Source organism: Strix aluco, chromosome 6 (genome assembly GCF_031877795.1).
Source record: "Strix aluco isolate bStrAlu1 chromosome 6, bStrAlu1.hap1, whole genome shotgun sequence".
Lineage (NCBI taxonomy): Eukaryota > Metazoa > Chordata > Aves > Strigiformes > Strigidae > Strix > Strix aluco.
The window spans coordinates 14,795,137-14,822,774 of NC_133936.1; the positions used below are offsets into that span (position 1 = coordinate 14,795,137).

At 36.4% G+C, this 27,638-nt stretch overlaps 1 protein-coding gene across 3 annotated transcripts in view; it reads right to left on the reverse strand.

Moving 5' to 3' along the window:
* The window catches only part of PTPN4 (protein tyrosine phosphatase non-receptor type 4), a 121,043-nt gene that overhangs the window by 22,693 nt on the left and 70,712 nt on the right, over window positions 1–27,638 (reverse strand). For all 3 annotated transcript variants that reach the window (XR_012623771.1, XM_074828789.1, XM_074828788.1), the window contains 6 exons: window positions 22,067–22,239; window positions 18,091–18,159; window positions 10,977–11,111; window positions 9,557–9,715; window positions 3,094–3,253; window positions 46–129 (listed from right to left, as the gene is read on the reverse strand). Coding sequence is in view for 2 of the 3 variants with exons in the window: in XM_074828789.1 (XP_074684890.1) it covers window positions 46–129; window positions 3,094–3,253; window positions 9,557–9,715; window positions 10,977–11,111; window positions 18,091–18,159; window positions 22,067–22,239 (780 nt within the window). In the remaining variant the exon portion in view is untranslated. The remainder of the gene's footprint in view (window positions 1–45; window positions 130–3,093; window positions 3,254–9,556; window positions 9,716–10,976; window positions 11,112–18,090; window positions 18,160–22,066; window positions 22,240–27,638) is intronic.

Consider the following 27,638-nt stretch of genomic DNA (forward strand, 5'->3'; position numbering starts at 1 on the left):
AGAAAATAATCTTAATAGACATGAAGGGAATAGATGTACCGTTACCTTTACATTGAAGCCAAACCTTCCATTTTCATCTGGTTTCATTCTGATCATAACAAGATTGTCATGGGGGACACCACCATTGGGCTAGTAAACAAAAATTATATTACATTAATATATATTTTGTTCATAGTTTTGAGGATATTGTATGTCATAATTTTGCAGTTTCCTTATGAAGTAATTGCTCCTAGACACTTGAGAAAACATCAAGTACTAGTGCAAATGTCTTGAGTTTTGCACAGAAGGGAAAAGTTACACCTTTAAAAGTCTTGGACATAACTAAGCTAAAAGTGCGTTCTGTCAAAGCAACCTCAAAGAAAGAAACACTATTAGAAAAGACTAACTGACTTCAAGCAGTCTTAAGAAAAACAGTTTACTATTTGAAACTCCATAAATTTGTTTTATATAAGACAGCAGTGAAAAGTCTACAGTAAGAATGCAATATGATGAAAAGTAAGGTAATTGAAGCTATAGTTTTGTTTCTATTAACAACAATATCACAGTAGTAAACAAGGAAAAGTTTGGCAACAAAATCTTGGTTCCGTATCCCCTATTTCATTTCCAGTGTAGTGGAGTATGAGGTGTGATATACACTCTCCACTGATCAAGCTCTAACAATTTTAGTTCCTTTCTTTATGGTTTCATTCTGCTCACAGCAACACTGTTAAAGGAACTACCAATAAAGTGGGGAATACTAGATATTGTTTTATTCTGGAAAAATCAACTTAGAGCTACTGAAGTAATTTTTATTTTGTTCCCATCAATACTTATTTCACATACGGAACATTAGCTAGTATTTCTAGAGTTTCTATGGTGAAGACGCGAAGTATTATTAAAGAAAGTGTTTCAAGGAAGTTTTCAATGCTACCAATTACAGCCAAAGCATAAGACATATTCAGAAAGAAAGAAAACAAAAAACTTGTTAAAGCAAACATTTCTATATGCAAGAAAGTTCAAAACCTGAAGGTTCCACAGGTAAAAGAGGTCTGCTCAACTTGGCTCATAGAAAGTCAACTCAATTCCAGGTGCTTAAGCTTTTGGCTAAAACAAAGTACACACACACACCCCGAACACACTCATAGTAATGAAAAAATGAAAAATTTGGGGGAAGAAAGTAACAGTGTTAAGACATGTTAATGAGAAGGAAGGGTGCTTAGGAAGCCCGATCACACACAAATCATTTTAGTCTATGTTCACTGGCATGAGAGATCAGATTCAGGTTCCTGGGCAGAATGAGGAACCACACCAAGTGCTCATCTTGCAGTGTTTGGCAACTTCTGTGCCATTGCATTCCCCAGATAAAAAGGCAATAATAATTTCCTGCTTTAAGAGGCTATTTTGAGCAGCAGTTTGTAATGAAAAACCTGAAGAGAGCATACCATCATTAACCTGTCTGACTGAAGGAATTCCTGGCCACACCTGTTTTCAAATAGTTCTGGAAATTCTCAGACTGGATACTTAGGGACTGTAGATGGAGTAAAAAGTTGTCATTCCATACCTGTCCTACTACCTTTCTAAATAGAGTCTCCATACATACAACAGATGAATGAAATCCAATAGCTAAATGAAGTCAAAATGGTGAGGGGTTTTCCTTAAAATAGTTAAAATGGAGCAGGAGAAGAGACTTCAGTGGTGCAGGAACCTGAAGCACATTTTGGTCAAAAAAGCAACTTCAAAAAAAAAAACCTCAACATATTCCAAATCCTAAATCTACAGCTTCACAAAATTTCAGAGTCATGCTCTGTTCCTTCTTCTCTAACACCCAAAATAAAAAGCCATCAGCAAACCAAATTAGATCTTCAATTACAACAGTGTACTGCCTTGACTGAGGCTGCATAAATATGGCCCACTGGACCTCAGCAAACAATCACACTGACAATGCACAGTGAAAAAAGAATCTCATTCTCACACAGCTGTGTTGGTTTTGCAGAACCAAAAGGAGTTAAAAAAACAACTGAAAGTTATTTTTGTCAATTTGGTAATGATAACTGAATACAGAGCAGAAAAACTTGATGAGTAGTGTTATCTTTCAAAACAGAACAGTACTTCAGTATGACTCAGGTAAGCACTTACAGAAGACAAAGTTGTTAAAAATCCTGTTTCATTATTTAATTAAAGCTAATTTTTTTACAACATTCCCAAAATGCTCATAAATTTAAAAGTTTCACTTTAGTGTGTTTTATTAAAACCCCAGCTATGAAATTAAATATAGGTTTTATGGGAATCTTAACTTCGTAACGAGGCCTGAGAGAAACACCGTAGGCTTGGAGTTCAGAATTCAAATAAAAATAAACCAATTTTGGGAACTGACTCATAATTTCATATGTTTGAGGTTGGCAAAACTGTTTATACAGTATTTGCTACATCTGGATGTTAAACAGTTTTCCCATCCTGCAAAACGTTTCTTGTCCCACATCAGTATAAAACCAAGAACCATTGAAGGACAAAAATTACAAACTGGTCAATGAGATCTCACCTCAGTCAGACAATAATCAACAGACTAGCTTACTCATCTAAGCATGTGCTGAAGTGTGTAAAAAGAACTTTTGCTCAGATTTTTACATTTATGGTCACAAATCTCTTGGCAGAGTCTCTTGCTTGGAAATTCTGATGAAAAATGCAACCACAGATTCAAGAAGCCTCTCCTGACAAAACTACTCTAGCAGCTGGCAAGCACTTTCAGTTTCATCTTTTTGATAAAAGCTAGATTAAACACCAGTGGTAGTGTCTGTGATGTCTTCTTTAAAACTGATGGTAAATGACTTCTCAAAGAGGTTAATTGGAAATTTCTGCATGTGCTGAAAAGCTAATGTTCAAAATGTCTGCATATCCATCCCAATGCAGTCATTTGATGACAACTGTCAAAGGACTAACTCCAGCATGTGGAAAAAACAGTGGGAGCTAGCAAAGAGACAGTATGTATAATGGAAATGTTGCAACGTGATGCACAAACACAACAACTCTCTAAAATGCATCAGAACCAAGCTCATGAAAAGTAGGACTATCTTTCCAATAAAAAGCAGAATGGTTAAACTGGATGTAAAAACTTACTGTGGATTTTTCAGGTGATGCAGGAACATCAAATGTTTCATTAATATGGTTATCCAGTTCTTGCTGTGAGTGTGAATGATGAATTTGGTTCCAACTGTTCTTTTTAAATTGTTTGGGTGGTAATGCAGGAGGCTGCCCATCTATAGGAGTCTCTTGAGATCTAAATACCAAAATAGAAGTATGAAGTGGAATGATCATGAGATATTGACAGTTCTTTCAGGGTTCCAAATAAACTGAAAATCCTAGAAGAAACTCAAGAGTTTGAAAGCTGGATATCTGTATGTATTTTTAGAATCTAAAAAATGTACTGTGGAGAAATATATTGGAAGTGTATGTTTGGACATGTTACTGCTTTTTTCTTGAGAAGCAACTGTACACAGAACCAGTAAGCTCATCTGGTACATGATTTTTTTTTTTTAAAAACTAGTTTTAGCACTCTTAACTCACTTTATATTGGAATATTATAAAATTCACTGTATTTATACTCTGCACTCTCACTTAAAAATAAAAATTCCAGAATAGGTATGTCACTTACTGTGTTTTCCTCAGTAGGAAAATCAATTAGTTTGCATCTTAAATTAATACCCGCAATTTAAATCTTAAAAACAGACACAAGCAGCATAATAAAGTGCTCCCACACTAGGTTTGGCTTTTGATCTAAAAACAGGAGGAGTGCAAGTTGAAGACAACTCAACTGTCCCCCTGCATTTATATGAAAAGCCCACTAGAGATGACAGTGTTAAATTTTAATTTTTCAATTTAAAAGTATATATATACATTTCAAGATAACTTTGTTTTCTCCCCCTCTTGAACATATTCCCCCTTGAAACATGCACAGCTTTGAAACATCTGTAAAAATTGCGTTCATTGCATGCATTTTTTAGTTGAGTTATAACACCATTACTGAAGATGAAATAGTAGAAAGTTCTATTTCTGTTTTAGATCTTCAAGCACTCTATTGTAGATTAATAAAAATGTTCTCTGTGTTTATGTATAATATGGATAATTTCCTTTATTAGTCCTTTTGGAATAAAAGCTTAACTGTATAATTTGTATTACATAAATATATGATTCATCTTTCATTATATGGTTTTATATTTAAGAATTAAGAAGAACATTTTGAAGGCCTGAAAGTGCAGTTAGCACATAATTCCCACTAACTTAGCTTGAATGCCAGTTTCTAAATACCAACCAGGATACATGCCTTCCTCCCCATGAACCACATTAAAAGGTATTATTAAGTAATTTAATGACTTATGACAACAGCCCACTGGTACTAGTGGCAAATCCAAAAACCACCAAGAATGAAGTTACAGGTTACAGCTAAATCTAAAAAAAAACACTACCACCAAAACTGGGTGCCTCCGTTCTTCCTTTTGCTCACACCCATGGCCCCTTCCTTGAAGCGCTCTGGTGCTCCTCCCTTGGCTAAAGCAGTTTACCAAGCAATCAAAAATACACCGACTTTTTGGACAAGTCTGGGTAGCTCTCTACTAGTTCAACAAGGTGAACTGGTTCATCACAGGGTCGGCCACCACGCAGGGAGGGAAGTACACTCCCAGAAGCCAGAAATAGGACACTGCCCCTTTTGTTATCAGCAAGCTGCAGCAGTAACTCATAGCATAACATCCTTCTAAAAAGCACAGGTAACCACATGAGTAGTCCTACTGTATTTAACTGGTCTAGCCACAGTAAACTGTTAGCAGGGTAAGACTCATTACAAAACAGCATAATATTTCAAGGTGCTGAAAGTTAGAAAACCTAAGGCACACATTAAATTCCATACCATATAATTTGTTTCTATGCAAGTAAAGAAAGGCAGATACTAGATACATGTTTTCAAATAAAACCAAAAAAAAAAAAAAAAATAATCAGATGACAATTGTCTACAATGATTTCAAATAAAGGATTAACCTCTTTCAAAAAGCATGAAAACTGAATGGGAAATAGAACATTTCACTTTGAAGAACCACACATTTTCCATTTCAGTTTTTAAAAATTAGTCAATTTTCTTAGAAAACAAAATATTGATAATTTTTTGTCAGTGTATGAAAACAGCATATTTGAAAATATCCTAACAATATTTTTTCTGTATGTTTTTGCTTAATTTCAACTTTCAGAAAAATATTTTTTTTCACGCAGTGTTAAAAGAAAAAAAAGTACTAATTATTCAGTATCTGATGTCTGGAGAATCTCATGTTCAGAACACACTAGGGAATAAAAATAATTTTTCTTAACACTTTTCAATGCAAGTGACAGTAAAAAAAAAAAGCATATCATCCTTATATTTTATTTTTCAGGATAAGCAGCTTTTCCAAATTAATTTTTGTGGAGAAAGAGAAAAATACGATGATCGCCAAAATTTGCAAAATGAATTTTCAAGGCAGCTATAAGTTATTTAGACATTGACTCACAAAGGTCATCCAGAGCTTTTTAACTGCCTATGTATTTATTCATTTAAGTCTGGCCAGCACAAATTATTCAGCCTTTTAAGTGAAGGGCAACACAGTTATGTATTTTCCTTCAAACAATTATTCCTGAGAGTTCTAAACTGAATAAAAAAGGAACAGAAAACGTGATCAGAGACACAAAAGAAGTCATTCCAATAAAAGAAATAGATGGGATCTTGTGTTTGACTACGTGTCTGTACATACATGTCAACAAACACAAATAAATTCCTACCGAACATACAAACTTAAGAAAAGATTTGAAAAGTTACTTAAATGAGCATTTTAGAAGCAGCAATGCAAGTACTATAATATATTAGCATAATGAATTGTGAGAACTAACAATCAAGCCTTGGGCAAAAACTTCATTGCTTTATATTTGCCCAGTCAGCTTTGAATTTCCTTATGAATGCTTAGACAATGGCAGTGAAAGCAGCCTATTTTGCAGGCAAAGCAGCTCTCTGTTACTGCATTCAGTAATTTACATAATAATAAAATAACACACAAACCCTGGCACTGACAAGCTTTAGGTATTTTTGTTTCAGATATCCAGTCTGACCTTTTAATTTATTAAGCAAAAGTTTCATATGCACCCCTATACATTTATTAAACTGAACACATTATATGCTTTTGGAATTTAAGGTTATAATTACCTCAGGGAACTACAAGCAGAAATCTCTCAATTTAGTTTTGAATAGCACATGCAGATGAAGAAAAAAATGTGGAATTAAAGGTTGTATTGGCTAAGCTATAATATCCTTCTAAACTGCACTGAAACACTAATTTCTTTTGCTATGTTGACTCCAAGCTCAGAGAGATCACTAAACCTACTGCCTGTCAGGTTAGCCCCTCTGACTTTCTTACATATGTAAATTTAATCAATAAATAAAAATTCCCAGCAAATTAGCAGATGGACTACTCAAATCTTTTCACTCAGAAAGGTCAAATTTTTTAAGAAACCATTTTTTGGACTGTAGAACATTATCACATACAGATTCAACAAGGGCAAATCATGCCTGACAAATCTGGTGGTCTTGTACAATGGGGTTACAGTGCTGGTGGATAAGGCAAGAGCCACTGACATCATCTACCTGGACTTGTGCAAAGCATCTGACACTGTCCCACATGACATCCATGTCTCTAAATTGGAGAGACATAGATTTGACAGATGGACCACTCAGTGGATAAGGAATCGGCTGGATGGTCGCACTCAAGGAATTGTGGTCAACAGCTCAATGTCCAAGTGAAGACCAGTGACAAGTGGTGTTCTGCAGGGGTCGGTGTTGGGACTGGTGCTGTTTAACACCTTTGTTGGTGACATGGACAGTGGGATTGAGGGCACCCTCAGTGAGTTTGCTGATGACACCAAGCTGAGTGGTGTGGTTGACATGCTGGAGGGAAGGGCTGCCATCCAGAGGGACCTGGACAGGCTGGAGAGGTGGGACCATGCAAACCTCATGAAGTTCAACAAGGCCAAGTGCAAGGTCCTGCACATGGGTTGGGGCAAACCCAAGCACAAATACAGGCTGGGTGATGAGGGGATTGAGAGCAGCCCTGTGGAGAAGGACTTGGGGGTGTTAGTGGATGGAAAACTGACTATGAGCCAGCAATGTGCACTTGCAGCCCAGAAAGCCAACCGTGACCTGGGCTGCATCAAGTGGATTGTGACCAGCAGGTCGAGGGAGTGGATTCTGCCCCTCTACTCTGCTCTCATGAGACCCCACCTGCAGTGCTGTGTCCAGCTCTGGGGCCCCCAACATAAGGACATGGACCTGCTTGAGTGGTTCCAGAGGGCATGAAGATGATCAGGTGGCTGGAGCACCTCTCCTGTGAGGACTGTCTGAGAGAGTTGGGGTTGTTCAGCCTGGAGAAGAGAAGGCTCCACGGAGACCTTATAGTGGCCTTCCAGTACTTAAAGGGAGCTACAGGAAAGATGTGGAGGGGACTCTTTATCAGGGAGTGCAGGGTTAGGATGAGGGGTAACAGTTTTAAACTGAGAGAGGGTTGTTTTAGATTAGATATAAGGAAGACATTCTTCACCGGAACAGGTTGCCCAGAGAAGCTGTAGCTGCCCCCTCCCTGGCAGTGTTCAAGTCCAGGTTGGACGGGGCTTTGAGCAACCTGGTCTAATGGAAGGTGTCCCTGCCCATGGCAGGGGGGTTGGAACTAGATGATCTTGAAGGTCCCTTCCAACCCAAACCATTCTATGATTCTATAATTTTAAATTATACAGCTAATATGAACCTCATGACTACTACTTTCTTCCATAAATCTCAAAATCTTGAATCAATATAATCACCTGAAAGTTTCAGAAGACCCTAATGGGGTTCAGGTATTTTTGAGAGTCAACTTCCTCATTGTTTAAAAATATCTTATGCTAGATAACTATACTGGGAGATTAAATTCCACTTGTAGACTTCCAACAAGGGAAAAAACAAAAAGCAAAACTTAGTGATGGAAGAGCAATAGTTTTTCTGCTTGGGCATAAAAAGTGAAAAATCATAAAAAAGAACAGTCATAGTTGCATAACTAATTTACAAAACCACTTCCTCTCTTTAAGACTCATTTCTATGGTGACTTACACAAGAAATCAGGTATTAAATAAACAAATCCCAAGGACACCCAGGAACATCTTTTACAACGTAACTTATCATAAGGGCATATGAATAAAAGACAATATTTAAGATCTGTGTTTACTTCACTGTATCACTCTACCATTCAGTGTTTCTTGTAACTGACTTCAGCTGGAAGTCTTGGAACAGAAGGAACCTGACCGTCTGTGGCCTTTGTACAGCAAAACTCTAGCATAAGAAAAGATTCATAAGTGTTCCAGTTTTGAGACTCCCTTGACATGTGAGTAGGTCAAAAAAGCTCACCAAAACAAGGGGATTTTATATTAAAAGGCCAAATTACTGTTTTATAACTCTGAAAGCTAAATAACTAGCTAATGGTCAAATCATATCTATTGTATCCTATCATAAAAAGTGTTGTGTTATTTTACAAAACTTTTGAAAATTTTGTATTCTATTTCCCTCCTGAAAGTTACACACAGTTGTTAAAACTGAAGGTACAGTCCAAGCAAGGTTTTAAAATTGTGTTCAAATATCTTCCCAGAGTAATTTTTCCCCGAGACACACAATTTGTTCATAAACATGTAATTATCTATGTGCTGTTTTATAGTTCTCACTGAAACCATTTCCTTGCTAACAGAGATTATGCAAAATTATGAGGGCAAGTTTAGCATTACATGTAGAGCTACATATAAGAAGGTACAGTGGCAGTGTTAATAAGGTGCATATTGTGCATCTTTTTTCCCCAATTAATTTGTACTCTGGCCACAAGTTACTGAGTACTTCAAATCTTTGAATAACTCAGTGGGCTTTTTTGTCTGTCATCCTTCTGGACTTGATACACAATAATATTTTATTTTGCCCACCATAGCACAGTAAACTTACAGTATCAGGAATATTCAGCATAACAGAAAAGAAGTCTGATAGCACTATCTTAAAAAAGTAAAGATATACTCTATAACAACATACAAAATATACTACAAACCTCAGAATACTAGTGTGCTAAAAAGGTATTTTGGCTAAGTAATTTGTAAAGCTCACTCCTACTTCTGTGCCTCGACAAAAAGCAAAATTTCCAAACTCACAGGAATTAAAAAACTTTTATCATGAAACAGCATACTTCAGTTCTATCAAAAAAATAACTTTTACTTCCACATCCAGACACTAATGGTCACATTACAACAAATGCACATTTTGAGTGGGTAGGTGCAGAAGGTATTGTAATCCTGCACCAGGAACATGTCAGATACAGGTCTTTACCTCTGTATCATTTAATTCTCAGTAAGACCTATAAGAATACTCCCTAAAAACCAACTATCTTTTTATTAGATTTTCTGGCTCTCCCTGACCCAAATATTTAAACACTAAATTCTTAACAGTGAAGACTTCTGACTTATCTTCAGAAGCCCTGCATGCTACCATATAGTAACGACCAGCAGAACTTACGGTGATGATTCCAGTATGATGCTATTAGCTTGGGTGGAAGATGGAGATCTGTGATTTACAAATACTTCACTCGGGGAAGTGTGAACTACATGGTCCACTAAATGTCCAACTGATGAAGGTCGTAACCGGGCTCCTTCTTGAGTGAAGGCAGAGTTGCGACTAAGAAGGAAAGCATAGGAGTGCAATGTGAAAATAATATTATTATTAATCTACTTTTTTATATCACTACAAAGGAATGCTAAAATAATTATTTCCTCTCAGTGCAAGCATATGTTCATATACATATTCTTATTAAATAATTTGAGGTTTCAAAAAACACTGAAGCAATTCTGTTGTCAGATTAACATGTTATATTTGATATTTTTTTTCAGAAGTGTTCAAAAATTATTTTCATAAACACTAAATGGCTACTTTATTTTTTTTAAACTAAATAAGTCTGAAAGCATTATGGTCCAATGAACAGGCTACTGGAATGACAGTCCAGTCAATGAGAGGAAAAATGAATCCCCATGAAAAAAAAAAAAATCCTGTCTCTGCTCATGCAGAACTTAACCTTAAACCAGGACAGATGAACATTTTATCCCCCACATCTCCTAGAAGAACCATAGGCTTTGCACTGAGACTCTTATTTCTGTGACCCAAAATTTTCCCATTTGAAAACTAGCATAGTGACACAGGCATCTTTCTTAAAATGCTTTGAAACACACATGATTAAGTTATTTTATGCTATAAGCATCATTGTTACACAATTTTTACAATTTTTAAATGCTACAGATATATACAAATACAGTCTTTTGAATAACGTGTTGCAATGCCAAAGAATCTTAAAACCTTCTGGTTTATGCAATACAAAATTGGGTAAAACTGATTCTTAAGCCAGTTTCAGCACACTGAGAAAATTGGTTATTTTCTGAAAGAAATCAGGAATAGTTTTTCACTAGCTATAAACATAAAACAGAAAGCTCTGTTGCATGCAAAAAGAGGGAGATTTGAAAGAAAATGCAGAAGAATTGAGAGGAATAAACCTACAAGGATTTCTGATTAAGTAATTTTCCCCAATGTTTTAAGAAGGGGTATTAACCAGAATCAATTATTTTGAATATGCTACACAGATTTTATTATCAGCTTTTTTTTCTTAGCCAAATGCATCATTTAGTTTTAACTGTGTTTGAGAAAACTCAAGCTCTCAAATTTAGGGTAGAGTGCTACATCTTACACTTTTTACAGTTTGAGTGAGAAGCACCTAAAATTCACCCCCAAATAGTTTCTCTTGTCTGGAGCGAAATGTTCCAGAAGACCATCACATAACTTGTCAAGTTATTTGTGTCTGTAATGCATTAATCCTTTTATTACACAAGTAGGTCACTCACATTAGAGGTAGACAGTCACTTCTAGGGAGAGAAGATTCGACGCTACTTACTGATTTGGGGTTCCAGGTGGAGACCGTGATGGTAAGCTCTGTGTTTCCAACCTATCATCGGACAGTGAGTTCCTACTCACTACTTCCCAGTCCATCCCACTCATTAATTTCCGTGCCAAGGGTTTACTGGGGGATCTAGAAGAAAAATGTAAAATGACTAATCAAAAATTATATGAGGTAAGAAAAAACTTACATAAAATTCACCACAGTGAAACTGATGTTCTATTATAAGAAGCTAAATTATATGGAAGAACGGAAATGTAGTAACGCAAAACTATATTTACATGGGCAGTTCTGTATTTTCTCAATATATTGTACTTCATTTTCTGTACTTTGTACAAGAACATCAATGAAATACAGTCATAAAATACTGTTGGCTTGGAGGGAGACAGGCAAGATGGAAGAGGAACCCACTAAACTTCACTAGGCATTTCTAATGCCTCAAAGAGAATCTGACTCAAACACAATAGTCATTGAGAGGTCTGAACTTAAAAATGGTGGAGAAAAAACCCAAGAAAAAAACTTTCTAAGTAACACAACTATTCAGCCATCTCAGGAAAAATAAAGCAGTGGAAGCATCAGCCCAAAAAACCTCTCAAAGATTCTGAAGAACGGAAAATGGGGTAATCACCAACACAGCAACAGAGCTACAGAGTTTTGTTTACTCATCAGGGATTTCCATCAAGGAGACATGCTTTCTTCCAGAACATGTTCTGTCACCTGTAAGGCAGATGCAATCATCCTATTTAAACTTCTTTGTGGGTAACCAAACTTCATTTGGTTTTGTGACAGAAATGTCCTTCAGGTTAAAGATCATTATCACCAGTGGTTTTATACAAAAGGTGTTGTATTTTCTACTTGTTGCCCTTTCTCGATATTGAGGAAACTTTTTCTTCTCATTCTCCAGTCATCCCAGGATACCTACAGTCCCCTTCTGCTGTTTCTTTCACCTATTTCTTAAGCACAAATTAGACCATACTTGCAATCTCTCATGAAATACTATACCTCCCTTTTACACTGGAAATGATCAAATGAATCATCCAAGAATCGTGGTTGCTTTTTTCTTAGCATCACATTGGATGGTTGTCATCCTGCAACTAAACATACCCGGACTTTTGCTGTTTGTTGTTTTCAACTGAAAATTCTTTAGTCCACAACAAAAAGTCTTTTAAGCAATCCTTAAATGTCCTGTGTATTTTGCGTTGCTGGGTTTTCACTTCTACTATTTTGACGGTACTATATAGCTGAAATTTCTCCTCTATCATTACCCAACCCTCTCTTGTTCCAGTGACACCTCAATTTCATCAGTCTTTTGTGCCGTGCTCATTTCATTCCCATTTACATTTATATTCTATCACTATACTCTTCTCTACTTTCTGGCCTTGCACAATGAGGTGACACCATATTATTGTATCAGCGTAACTCCTTCGTTTCTTTCCCCAGCTCCATACGCCCATATCACAAAATAACTTCTGCCTTTGCTGTCCTTGGGACACATGATAACTGTTATTTATCTTCATCACTATCACCTTACTGATTTACTGGAAATGCAAGTCCAGCAAGGAGGAACTTTGAGAAATTAAGGAACTACCTTCACACAAATTACATCCTTCTGAAAATGAGAACCTTAGTTAAAAATACATTTTTGCTTCTCAATGCAGGCCACGACCTTAAGCAGACTGTCCTCAATTTTACAAAAAAAATCTACAACAATAACCAACTGTCATATCAGATAATCTATCTTCACATGCAGAAATACATAAGTCCTGCTGATGTCAACAGTGTTTGTTTGAGAATAGAGGAGTGGTGATCTGCGTGTGGAGGGTTTGTTTTTCTTTTTACATCCCCAAGCAGTTCTGAACATGTGCTGCTCTAAAGACTTATTGAATAACAGTGGACAAATTTCAGACAGTTAAGTGAGATGGGCTATTCTAAATACTACTGTTTCAGGTCTTATTCCACCTGGGAAAATATCTAATAGTATGTTGATATTTGAGAACAGGGAAAATATCAATTATTTAGTTCCTGAGAAAAAAAACACATCAGGTTTATTAGCATGCTTCACTGTATTTAAGCAGTATTGATTTGATTTAAAAAGTAATTAGCTTGATATCATGTCAATCAAGCCAACATTTCAATTTCTGTAATTTGTTGCAAATGTGAGCAACTCAAATCCCTTAGATGTTTTACTTCACAAACAGCAAATTTGAGCAGTTCTGAACAGGTAAAATAATAAGAAACTGGCAGAACTGAAATGCACGTCTAATGTTATCTGTTCATTATTCTTTTATTAATCAAAGCTATCATTAGCTAGACTTTGCTGGCAGCATGCTTGCAGCCAGCAGATTAGCAGCAAGAGCCAGCTGTGCCAAGAGGTGGATTCTACTAACCAAAGAATGGGCTGAGGGAAAAATGCAGAGGAACATAATATGATCAATGCTAAATTAGGTAAATACAGGACTGCAGATACAGTATTTTCTAACAGACATATAAAGGCAGCTACTGAACCTTATTTACCTTCAGTGAAAAAGCAACAAGTGGAATATAGGAAAGTTGGTGGATTTTTTTTAAAAAGACGTGCAACAACAGTGAAAGTGCACTATCCTTGCCTGTATAAAACAAAATAAACTACAAAGAAACAAAAGTATATAGGCAGGGGAAAAAAAAATTCTTCCAAAAACTACATTTTTGACTGTTTCAAAGAAACCCCACTGCATTATATCTTAAGTCATAGTTTGTAACTACATTTTTGAACACTTCCTCAATCTATGTAACAAATGAACAAAACTTTAAAATGAGAAAAGCACCACCTTCTTTACTATCAAAAAAAATTATCCAGTGTTAAGAAAACTCACCTTTTACTGTAGATAGGGTCTGATCTTAATACCTTACTACCATGATAAACAGCTGCAGCATTTATCAGCAAAGGTTTGTTTCAATTATTTTATTAGCAGATCTAACCTCAGAGTCCCACCCACTCATGTTTGTTGCCTCCATTTCCTGTCTTTGCAGAAATTTCAAAGAAAAAATTACCACACTGCAGCACCAAACTTCTCACTGCTGTGGCTTTTTGATACTAGTTCTCCTGCCAACACTTCTAAATCTAACAATAAGTTAATAAAAAAATAATACTTAAGATATGTTGTGAAATATTCCTGCAAATTTCTCCTGTATCACTAATTGCTTACAAAATTCAAATAATTTTCTCATGCCAGAATGCTGCTGAGGAGATGGGAGGGGGAAAGTAAGCTGTAAAAAACTTTTGAAATGTTTTGATAGACTTTGAAATTCTAAATTCCACGTTTGTCTGCTCAGTCTGGATGCTTCTATTGCACCCCAGTACAGGGCACTGCTAGTTAACAGAGTGAACTATTTTTAGCTTTAATTTTGGGTTTATCTGTGAAGACATTCCTAAAAAAGTTAGAAGTCATCCTATCTATGTAGGGACAGAGTCCAAAAACTTTACCTGCCTCCAAAATCAAGAACAGTCTTATGAGCTGTGATGCTATGTCAAATACAAAAAAACAAGTAGCAGGCATGAAATTACATAATGCAACTAAAAAAAAGCATGACAAATTATATTAGCTCAGCTACAGTACACAAAAGCTTTCGAAGACAGAATTTGTTTTGCATCCCATACAGCTGAAGTGCTAAATTCTCACAGGAGCTAGGGAAGAAAGGAGGTATTGTTTGCTAATACAGGTGGGAATCTTTGAAATCATTTCTGTCCCAAAAAGAAATATAACCTGGAGCCACAGCCTTGCTTTGTATTTTGACAAGGAATACAGGGAATGTATTTCTGAGCAAAACTGGCAACTACTGCTTCAGACCAAGGGACTGAAACTATATACAAATCTGCAGATACACCACAAATGACACACGCAATTTAAAGCAACTGAGGAATTATTTAATTAACCTGAACAAATGCATGGTTGAAGCAAGATTGGATTTTTGGAAACAGAGATTGCAACTTAATGATAGGGAGTCTGTAAATACTAACGGCTGACTGAGATACCCACTCACTATCTTACAATGTGAATAAACTACTTTCTCTCAGCTCCAGTACACACCATCAGAACTGAACAGAAACACAATATTTTGCAAGGCCTCTAAGAGAGAGCAGTGCTCTTTAAGAAATCTCTCAATTCATAATTTGATCGAACTTTTTTCACTTTTATTATCTACTTTCACTTTTTATTATGCTCCTGGGAAATCTTATGGGTTTTCTTGGGTTGTGAATATCGTGCAACAATAAGGCCAAGAGAAGAGCTGTAATGAAGATGAAAAAACAAAGTAAAAATCTAAATAACTGCAGCAACAGTCTTCTAAATGCTGCATCAAGATTAAGACAACAGCATCTACAAAATGTGTCAAATTGATTACAGACTACCTCCTTTGCAGTAATAAATTCCATTTTTTAAAATTAATTTTAAATGTTTTTATGACTTGGAAAAAAAATAATCCATTAATACTACTTCAGCTAATTTTAAAGTAAAATCCCGAGGACAAACAGCTAAGTCTGCTAATTGTAGGTTATAACTGCTGTTTTTATTCAAATGGCTGTTAAGAAATATTATTTCCATGTCTTGTGCTCTGTATCTATGTTCCACTCAGTGTGCAAAGGCTAGATGATCATTACTTGTGGCAACCACCATCTCCCAACTTAGAACAAATAGATCTCTCAAATGACATCTCAATATAACTATCGGTGTTATTTTCTTACAATGAAATAATTCAAAAGTTTGCTTTGACAGTATTAGTTCAAATAAGCCAGTTTCTAGTTAGATATTGATAAGAGAACAGAGTGTAAATTTGGATAGCTCTAGAAAAAAAAACCCTGAAAACTTTTTTAACTGATCTTGAGTATTATTACCTGATGTGGTAATAATAAAAGCAACAGTAATTATTCAAATTTTTTTAATGTGTTGACTTAATTCTCAAGACAGACCAGACTGTAATGCTAGCATGCTCCTGGTTTCATAGCAAAATGCAACCAATACCTAGCAGAACTTTCAAAAGCAATCAAAACAAGACTACTGCTGGACACCTTAAAAGGCTGTTTAACAACACGGTAACTTTGTCTGAAAAAGACACACTGAGAAAGAGAAAGGCAGGTTCCAGGAACAAAAAACACTTTACACACGGAAAACCTTAAAAAGCAAAATTTATCCTCTGTATGAATCCAAAAGGGCTAGCAGCTACTCAGTATTTCAACTTGAAATGTAAATGTTTAGAAGACAAAGAATTAAAGATGATGTTCTTAGATTAAGCTTCCCGAACCACATGGTGTTCTAGAAGTGTCTTCAAGGGTGACAAAACTTGAAATATAAAATATTAAAAGTCTTTAAAATTGAAAATGCATTAATTGCACACTCTGATGGTGAGGGCGGAGGAAGAAACAGACAATCTATTAAAAGCCTTTTGAGGTGTATTTGTTACAATATGCCATTAATTTCAGTTCACTGACACATGCATATATGCCTCAGACATTTATCAATCATCAACATTACTAAACAACTCAAAAGGTGAGGATGAATGCTGCCTTCCTTAATCTAAAAGCAACAGTGGAAGACAAAATTACTGAAGACAGAACAGACAAGTACATTATTAATTAAAAAAAGACAAAAGAATTGAGAAAGCGTCAGAGCTGTTCTAGTCATGGCTTTCAATTTTATCCAGAATATATATTACAAAATACAAGTGATCCAGCAACACTTGTACAGTTTTAACGCAAAGGGAAGAGTGCCATCTACTGAATAAGAGTTTCTGAAAGGATAAATATACTCCTCAAAACCAAGTATCAGCTCTCCTCCAATCTACTTGTGGGGAATTGCCAAGTTCAGAGTGCAGCAAGAAAAATAGTTTTTAACTGATTCATAACTGTCATTTAAATAAATAAAACTCAGTTGTCACAATGTTAAGTCTTCTGAGTCTAAAAAAGTTGCCCCAAGTAAAAATCTAACCAGACTCTCAAAGTAAATTAAATAAAGTAAAAAAATAATTCTACAGCACACAGAACAAATGGGTCTTATAAAGTCTACCTGTCGAACAAACATGTCCCAGCACTTCTGCCCCCAAATCCTTCTAATATGGAGCTGGGTATTTATGGTGTGCCCAGCTAAAAACTCAAATTATATTATATTACACAGGGGGATAGAAGGGGCAGGGGCAGGAAATCAAGGCAGAATTCACCAATGCTGTGAAAAACAGTGTTTACAGGCACTTGAGAAAGGTTGCTGGGCTTGTTACTAAAAGTCTGCGAGCATAAATTTGAACTCCAGAGTTCCTTCAGGGGTAACTATGCTAAAAGACATTCCTCATCTCAGTAAAAGTATAGGCATAAAAAAAGCACAGAGCATGCTCCCTCCCCATAAGGATTCTTTCTGTTAACGATCAGAGCAGACTGCCAAATGCATGCAGCAGCAGTTTTACTTTTAAATACTGTATCATAATTTCTAAATGAAGAACTAACTCTATGTCTTGACTGTTTTCTTGTAATCACTAAAGCCCTCAGGATTCTGAAACACAATTAAGTAATAGATTCTATGATTAGCCAACTGCTCTGTGACAGAATATCTTCAGAAGCAGCTCACTCCCAGTCACATTCTTCATAGCAAAATACTCATTGGGACTATAGTGATAAAGCTGTTCTCACCAAAACAGACACTCTCAGTACCTTATTCTAAGGGAAATATGTGTGTACAGTTGTAGGTTGTTATCAGGGATAAAACATACTCACTGACTCAATATTTTAATGGAACAGTTAGACCATTCTTTGCAATAAGACAGCACAAAGAGGGCTAGTACATGTAACAACAAACCATGCAGACTGAAGGCTGTTCGGAATTTTGAAAATATATAAAGAGGGAAATATTAAAGAATACTCTTATAAATTTTTCCACCGTAAGATACTCCCCCATTTCTGGTCAACCCAAAGAAAGACTCTCCCATACCAAAATTAAACTCTTTAATATGATTAAGTCAAGCCACCAGCAACAGTCACCAACAGTTGCTCTTTATTTTACGTTTTTGAGAAAGAAAACAATGACCCCATAGCATCTAAAAAGATACAAAGAGAAGACTTTCTGATCTTGTACAAATGTAAATTGCTTACCTTGCAAATACCCTGTCTTTGTTTGCTCTTTCTTTACCATATTGCACAGACTGGACCTCTGTTCTCCCACTGGAAAACAAAACCAAACCAAACCACTAAATGCAACAAACTTAGGAAAACGATTTCTTGCTTAAAATTGAACTATCTCAAGAAAAACCCCCTAAATTCTATTTTCAGACATGCTCAAGCAATTGGGCTAGCTTCAGTACAGTGTAACTTTAGAAAGCATTTGGTAGAAGTGTAGGTCTTCTTGCCCATTACAGTCTAACTGTAACAAAGACCAATTAATTTTAGGCATAACATAAAGCCTTCTCTTCCTTTTTCTTCTTATGCAAAGCGATAAGAAAGTTCTGCTCGGATCTTTGGATAATGCTTAACACTATAATCTTTTCTGTTATAGCCACAAAAGGTACATCATCTGCTCCGTACTTCTCCTAAACTATTCACTGAATTGCTAATAACTTAGTCGCTACTCAGTTCAGCAAAATATCATGAAGAAATTAGATAAGCACATCAGGATTGTATTCTTCTAAGCAACTTGTCAAAACCAATATTACATCTTGGAACTTGATGACTTTTCAAATAAGACCAGATGTCTTGTGTCAAATCAAAGATCCTTTATAATATTTCATAATTTCTGTTTTAGGAAAAAAACCAAATTTTTTGGAGTGTCTATCAGCAGTTAAGAATTGGTGGCAAAATACCAGCAAAACTCCCTCTTGCAGCCACTTCCCTATTTATAACTTCAGACCAAAGCACAGAGTCAGATGATACATGTCCTAAAAGGATACTGATAGTTACAACTCTGCTCTTTTCTGTCCCTTACAGGGACATTTACACTATGAAATCAAAGAATAATTAGCTGTTTTCCATTCATATTACAGGAATACTGGATGTGTGAAGGCTGGAGAAATGGGCCAACTGGAATCTCAGAAAATTCAGCAAAGGGAAATGCAAAGACCTGCACCTGGGTAGGAACAACCCCATGCACAGGCTGAGAGCCAAGTGGCTGGAAAGCAGGTTTACTCAACACAGGTGAGACCACATCTTGAGTGCTGTGTTGAGTTCCAGGGTCCCTCCGGTTAAGCAAAGGGCTGCAAAGACAATTAAGGGTCTGGAGCATCTGATGTATGAGAAGAGGCTCAGAGAGCTGGGACTGTTCAGCCTCAGGAAGAGAAGGCTCAGGGGGATCAAATGAGTGAGTATAAATGCCTAAAGAGGGAAGTAAAAAAAACCCAACCAGACTCTTCTCAAGGGAGCACAGAGACAGAACAAGAGGCAATGGGCACAAACTGAAATATGAGATATCCTACTTAAACAGAAGGGGTGGGGGTGGGGGAGCGGCACAGAAACCACAACAACAAAAACCACCCCACAAAACAGGAAAGACTTTTTTACTGTGAAGGTGGTCAAAAACTGGATTAGGTTGCTTGGAGATGGTGCAGACTCTCCATCCTTGGAGACATTCAAACCTGGCTGGCTGGGCACATTGGACTAGACAGTGTCCAGAGCTGCCTTCCAACCTCTGCCATGCTGTGATTCTAAGAAATCTCTCTTTTCAAACCTGCTGCCTGCTAACTTCCTGGGTTTATACATTTTTAACTCTAAAAAGCAGTAAGCTATCTGTATTTTCCTCTATACCTTTCCAATAACTCTCAACCCTGTACTTAACTTCCTCTGCTACTAATAATTGATTTAATGTTTTCAGAGAAATACAAAGCTCCAAGACAGTAATAGCTTATTTATAATTGATGTTCCTCCTCTCTTCTCTCCCTGTGTAGATTATTTTGCATTTTTGGACTCTGAACTTGATCTACCATTTTATTGCCTACTCACCCCTCATTGCAACATACCACCGAAACTTTCTACAGTCAGCTTCAGCTTTTACTACAAAAACCTGTACCACTTCAATGGTAACTTCCCTTCACTGTGAAGAAGGGACCTACTTGTCTCCCATCTGGTTAAAACAGTTGCTAATATACAATAAAACTCTTCATGTTTTGGCAGTTTAACTTCTTTAATGAGTATTTGTTGAGGAATAGTCTCAGAACCACTTTGAAAATCCAAGGACAATATACAGAAGTCAGATTTTCTCATCAGTAGTCTTCTTGATCCCTCCTGGAAGCTTTTTTTTAATTAAAACTAACAAACTTGCTTTAAAATTTGCTGCATTAGAATCTTTTAGTCCAATGGAAATAATAGATTACGTAACATATTTAATAGTTCAACACTTTCATGTGTCTGATTTCTTCAAAACTGGAGATAATTTTGTCTAGCGCTGGGAGTTTAGTATTTTATTAGTTCATTTTAATCATAGAAATGTTGGTTAGAAGTCTCTAGTCCAGTCTCCTGCTAACACTAAGTCATGTCTGGCCACGGCTTTGTCTAGCCAAGTTTTGAAAGCCTCCAAAAATAGAGATCCCACAACCTCTCTGAGTAACTTGTTCCAGTAATGCACTATCCTCCTAGAAAAAAAGAAACCAACCCAAAAACTTTTCTTAATGTCCAGCTAGAATCTTCAAGGTGAAATTTGTGGCTGTTGCCCCTTGTTCTATCACCTGCCACTACCAGCACAAGTTTGGCTCCATTTCTGACACTGCCCTTGAAGTAGCTTTAGGCTTGCCACTAAAGTCCCCCTCAGCTTCCTCCTTCACCAGATTAAACAAGCCCAGTGCCCTTAACCTCTCCTTGCGTGCCATGTTACTACTATTAGGCTGCCTCTAAACAATCTCTCAAACTACTTGCAGAAATTCTAGCCTTTTGGCTGCTTCATTAACTTTAATGACCTTCTTCATTTTTATGCAGTTTCCCTTTTCATCTTACATTAACATAAGTTGAATGTCATCATCAAAGAGCTATTCTGCAATAGTAACCACAACGATTCAAATTCAAAATCTTTACAGAAATGAAAAAGCTCCCCTAAATTCACTACAGCAACACTGAACCAAGTCTCAAACACTGTTCAGGATCACAGAAGGCTGTTTCTCAAATGGGGGCTGTGAATGCTGGTCAGAAAAACAGATGGTATAAGAATTTAGCCACTGAATTACTTTCCTCTTTATACATTTATGCAATTCACAAGTGTAACAGAAACAGTCTGTTACTGTATTTTCTAGCTTTTCATCATCTCTCGTTGTACGTCACAGACACTGTTGCCATTCTAGGCAGATGATTATTAGTAGCTCCATTATTCCTTACTTCAGGCAGAATTGAAGCCATCAGCATTCTGCATTACTTGCAGAGACAGTTAACTCAGTTACTGAACTGAGATGTTTTTTCTTTTTTATAAAAAGCATAAAACACTAAAAACCAACACTACCCACGCCATTGTTAGAATAGAAATTATACTTGGGGTTTATAGTTATTCCATAGTCATTCTTTGCACCTCCAAGCTTTTTGTCTATTACGTTAAGTTCATCCTTAAAAGTTATGGACTTAATTTCATCCTCATTTTCTAAACCTCTGGTTTTGGTGCAGAACATGTATGTCTTTTGTCTTCACCTAGTTCCTATTTGTATGCATCTAGCTTAAGTGGGCTTTATTTGTACAACCTTCTTTTCATTGATTTCTATTTGATCTTTATTTAGGTCTGTTTTGTTGCTGTTGCTGCACACAAGATCTGAGATCCACCAGTTTTCAAAAATACCAGGTCAAAGACTTTGAAGTTCTGAGACAACATTTTTAAGATAAACGTAACCCAGCAGGTAAGCAGGCAAAGAAATGCAGCCTGTGAGACAATCTCAGAGTATTAGCTCAATAACAACCACTAATAATACAATAATTATATTTCCAAGCTATCCTAGAAAATTACTGACATTTGAAACTTAGACCAACAAGAGAGGGGAACAGTTGCAGGATTCAAAAGCTACTTGAATTATGACACCTTTTGATATAGATTCTAAATAATTCCCTATGTTTGTTGATGAGTTGTCTATTCTCTTATGTTCCTTCCCATGTATTTCAAATCAGCACTTACCAGTACCGGAACTTGGAACCCAAAGTGAAATAATGTGCAAAAAAGTTCTTCTGAGGGGGAAGCGGTCTGTCCAAACGGAAGAACGTGTGATGTTCAACACAAGCTTTCCACAAATTCTTACATGCTCGGTAATTCACCATATTGAATCCCAGTAACGTTTCTCTAGATTCATGCTAAAAATGAGAAAAATTTATTTCAGATAAAAATTATTCCCAGTTACTTCTGAAATTAAGATAAATACTGTTAGCTTTGGGGTTTTATTATGCTTTTTGAAGTGGTTCTCTAATTTTACATTAACTTCATGTATTAAAAACCCTTTTAAAATACCTCTACATTTTCTTTAAAGGATTTTTTTTTAAAAAAAATAATAAGCCTGCTCAACAGTTAAGTCTGTTTAGTGATATTGAAACAAGTCTAGATGGGAAGAAATAGTCCCAAAAGGTAGGACCCAAACTACATTAAAAAATTTCTGAGACTCAAGAACTCAGAGACAACATGCCTCCCTGTTTCTAGAGTTAAGACAACGAATTGTCATGCACACATGCCAGTTAGAGATTGGGAACCAGTATTGATCTTAAGAGCAATTGATGTGCCTACTTCTAAATGATTAATTCAGTTCCTGGTAAAGGAAAGAAGCAAAATTGCAAAGCAAGCTAAGCTATTCTGCCTGTTGAGGGAGCTTGATTACAACCTTTGCAGGTCAGAAAACATCATCAGGACTCTGCTTTCTCTTCATAACATTTAGCACACCTTAACTGTTTTCAGTTAGCAGTAAACTCCTTTTCGAAGTTAAGCTTTTGCTGGCCTGCTCATCTTTAGATTTGCTGAGATACAGGGCATAGACAGACCTGCAACTCTTCTCCCAGTGTTGTATTTGGGAAGTCGTTGTGACTAATGGCTAAGAACGACACTGTATTTTCAGCCACATGATGAATTTAGGATAAAGAATCACAGAATCGTCTAGGTTGGAAAAGACCTTGAAGATCATCCAGTCCAACCATTAACCTAACATTGACAATTCCCAACTACACCATATCCCTCAGCGATATGTCGACCCGACTCTTAAACACCTCCAGGGGTGGGGACTCACCACCTCCCTGGGCAGCCCATTCCAACGCCTAACAACCCGTTCTGTAGAGAAGTGCTTCCTAATATGTAGTCTAAATGGAATGAAATGGATTTAAGAAGTAAACAGCAAATTTGGGGTATCTATTGTTGGAATTCAAGAAATTATATACAAGAAACCAAAATCTGGTATTTTACTTGAATTTACAAAAATTACTTATATCTCTTTTCTTAATTTCCAAGTATTGCCAACTGTTCCCTGTATTTTCTAGACATGTTAACAGAAGTACTTAAAAATTAAGTCACAAACAAGGTAACAGAAATTAAGTCCATTACCTATTCAGTTAAAAAAGGCTTTATCAACAATGTAAATGTACAACAACATAAACAAGATACATTACTATTTTGCAAGAGAGCAACCATGTAAAATTATGGACTGCCTCATCTGGATGAAGGACGAACCAGCTAAGATTTTAGATTCCAACAAAAAGTTCTCACAGTGTAGCAAATTTTAATGCTGTCAGCCTTTTACACTGTCGGAAAAGAGAATTTGACAAGTTATATGAGCTGATGATCACGCATTTTCATGTCACTCAAAGCATAATAATTACAGGTTGGGGGGGAAAAAAAATATCCTGCTGTTTTCCCCTAGTTTGTATTCCAGAGAACGAGCTGATCTGATTCTCATGCCACAATCTGATCACTAGATCAGGCATGAAGCATGAAGGAGGAGCTGGTATCGCATGATGAGAAGGAGCTGCAGCTAGATCAGCTTAATTGTAATTCGAAACAGCACTTTCACAGGAATTTAGTGTGTTAGAGCTTTAAAGGTACCTTAACAATAGGTCTATTCATAGCTTTTAAGGCTTTCATTGCAGCCCAGAGAGAACTGATTCTCAAACCCTACCGTTCATCTCAATTACAGATAAGAATCAATCTTTAAGGTAAAGAAGAGTACAAGATATTGGCTCCAAAGTGCACCCATCCTTTCCCTATCCACCCTTGCCGGTTCTGTAATATCCAAATGTAAGTTGGGCACTTGAAATTCATCTTTGCTGATGATTCTGGGGTGCAAAGCACTGGTTCTACTGCTGTCTGGTAGCTGGATTTAGAATAAGATTGCCCCTGTTTTCCCTGAAAATACTAAGTTTGAATCAGTGTGGGCTCAGCGTAAGACCCCAAGGCAACATTTATAATGTCCATGGTACTTTAGCCAAAAGCACATAAAATAACAGGATGGTTATACTGCAGCCTACAAGAATGTTTTTATAGCACAAGGCTCCAGGAAGATGCTGAATTCTCCATGGTATGACAATGACATACAGGTGTTTCAGAGTTTTAAGTCTGTTGAGACAGTGCTAGGACACTACCTCAGGGAGTCACAGTTGGATTCTGCTCTGAAATTACTATATCTTACTAATTGTGTCCATGGTTCCTTTTAGAGAAAACAGTCTGCTTGCTACAGAGGGGGAAAACGTGAAGCAGCTGGAATGCAATATCAGTGATGAGGCTCCTGGCCCAAGCGTGAAACTACAGGTAAGCCAAATACCACCATGTTTATTTAAATCTAAATTTATTTAAATTTATTTAAATTTAAATTTATTTAAATGTTAATTTAAATCATAACCTTACAAATGTACCCCATATGGCAGACTACCTATAGAATCCAAGAAACACTGGAGGGATGGGGCAAAGTAAAATCTAAGTCATGTTTGTCATTCCTTTTATTAAAAGGGGAAAAAAAACCCCAAACAACAAAGCAGAATGATTATTGGTGCCCCTCTCACACACAACAGCTCAGCCCTTGAACATTCACCTTGGGTGGGGACACTCATTCAAACGCACCTTTGCCTGATTTGAAACAGGCACTTCAGAGCAGATCTCTCACCGCTCAGGAGAGAAACTGGGTTGAAAAACATATTCTCTAGTGGGTCTCTTTCACTTTGCCTAAACAAAAAAAAATAAATCGCAGAACACAGCAAAAATTCCCTACCCCCATCTCTGAGAGAGACAAAGAGACATGCACTTTATAAGTGGCAGATGCTCCAGAGACTCAAGATATTCCATGATTAGTGGAAAAAAGTCCTGTGGAAGCTTAAATGCCACACAGATTGTGCCAACAGTATTGGCTTTTCATGCAAAAGCCCAACAGCAGAAACTTCGTTAGGCTTCGGCAACAATCAGACAGGCATCTAATGAATGCCAGTGTTACTTAAGATCAAGTACGCACTTGGTTGAATAAGCCCATATATCACCTTGTGATTCTAGCTCGTTTTCGAAAAGTCAGTAAGAAGAAAAAATTCAAAGCACAAACTTCAGATACATGATCTATAATTAAAAAAAAATATATATTTTGGCCACTCACTGAAACCAGGTCTTGGTTATGGACAAAACCTATGATACTGTTTTGTTAGAGACTGAAGTAACTTTTCAGTAGACATCTGGTCTCTGAAAGAGCAAAAGAACATGCTGAACAGCTTATCTGGCTCTCAAAGAATCAAGACCACTAAAGTATGCTGGACAGCATTAAGTTTGATGCTGACTATTGACATTGCAACAGCCAAGGGTGCAACTAACTAAAACCAGAAAAGCTTAGGGAAACATCTAGAAAAATGAAACTACTGACTTATTCTCAAACAGCTTCAAGGCATGTAAATGGAAGCAGCATATGGAACTGGCAGAATAAACAAAAATATAGTGAAAAAACCTGCCATTGCAGTTATGGCTCAGAAGACACCTAATGTTGGATGAAGAAGTCATACACATAACATTCTTTCCCCACCCCAATATCATGAAGAAACAATGGGAAATAAAATCTACTCCAGTCGATGTGTGCTCTGGCTATGTAATTGTCAGAATACACAACCAGCTTGCATTGCTTCATCTGACTTCCTTTAAGTGATTTATTTAAACACAGATATAATCTATTAAAAGTAGGCAAATAATTCTTTACTTATGTTGATGCCTCTAAGCAATGCCAAGTCAGGGAATAAATTTAATAGGTGATTAAAAGATAAGGCACTTACACTTTTGAGGACAGTTGCAATTAAAAGGTCTCAACACTCATTAGCAGTATTTGAAAAATACCTGTTTAGGACTACTTAAAAGCATATGTAGCCCAGTTTGGAAAAAATAAAGACACTGGAAAATTCCTCTTCCAAGTCCATTAATTTAATATCCTATAGCATCTCAGCTTTGCATCCGAATAAATATGGTTACTCAGCTGTACAATTTGTTTTATATTTACACACAACTTTGAAACACATCATCAGCATATCATGAATGTATTTTCACTGCCATATCATAAATCGGTGCTTCTAAACATACACTCAAAGCACTAGACCAGAGATATTTTACATACCAAATGTGCAATCACTGAGTCACTTCACCTAGTTTCTGCTGCCTAAAAAGAGCCATTTAGGCTCCCTTCATTGTTGATGGGAGTGAAAGCAAAAGTAAGCATATACCACCAGAGAGAACTTAATCCATCCTAAAACATACTTGCAATTCATGCAAGATGTTTCACCCTTTGCATGGGTCTGGTTACTATAAAGGAAGTCTAATGATTAGCTTTGGTTAGCTAATTATCATGAAAGAAAATATGTTCTTTTAACCTAACTGAAGCTGAATATAGGTGAGATGAGTCTTATCCTACAAGTCTACTCAGGGAAAGTAACTCTGGAAATAACGATTTTAATATTAGGTTTGATTAAAAAATTAGTTTAGGTATGCCTTCTTTGGAAGCCAAATTTGAGCTTTGATCTTGAGATATTCATGACTTGGAATGAATGAAAATTAAGTTCTTGCCATCAGTTTTCATCTGATACATAGAGTTTAAAGAAAAACAGTATGAGGCTTTTTAACTTGTTGGCTTGGATAAGATGTCTCAGAAGAGAAATTACATTAGTTACATATACTACATTCTGTAGAGTATTAAAAAGCAACAGAAAAAAACAAGATGAGAAAGCTATCTTTAGACTACCTTCAACTATATGCAGATTATTTTTCTGGAGAAAATAGATAAAACACTCAAGTACAGTACCCAATCCAATTTTCTGTCTAGGTATCTCAATCTTCAAGGTCCTGAACTCTGCTACTACAGCCTTTTCCTCAAGTTCTGATTTAGAAAACAACTGCAGTTTATAATTTCTGAATTCCAAATAAAACCCCAAATTCTCATCTCAGATCTAAATACAAAATACCTGCAACTGTAATGGAAGATACACACACAGGTATCAAGACAAAATTTGACCTCTGGGCTGTCAGAGATCAGTTTGCCTTTGAGAACTAGCCTATAACTCCTGCAGGTTATTAAGAAATACCTGTATCACCACGATAAAATATTCCCCCCTGCCCCTTTTTTATATCATTACCATTTTTCTGCTCACGTTGCATGATGTCTGCTCACATTGACAGATACTCCTGTTTATTTCATGTAATAGCCAAAATTCACTTATTTCTACACATAATTACTCCAAAATCCTCTAACTCCTCTTATTCTACTTCT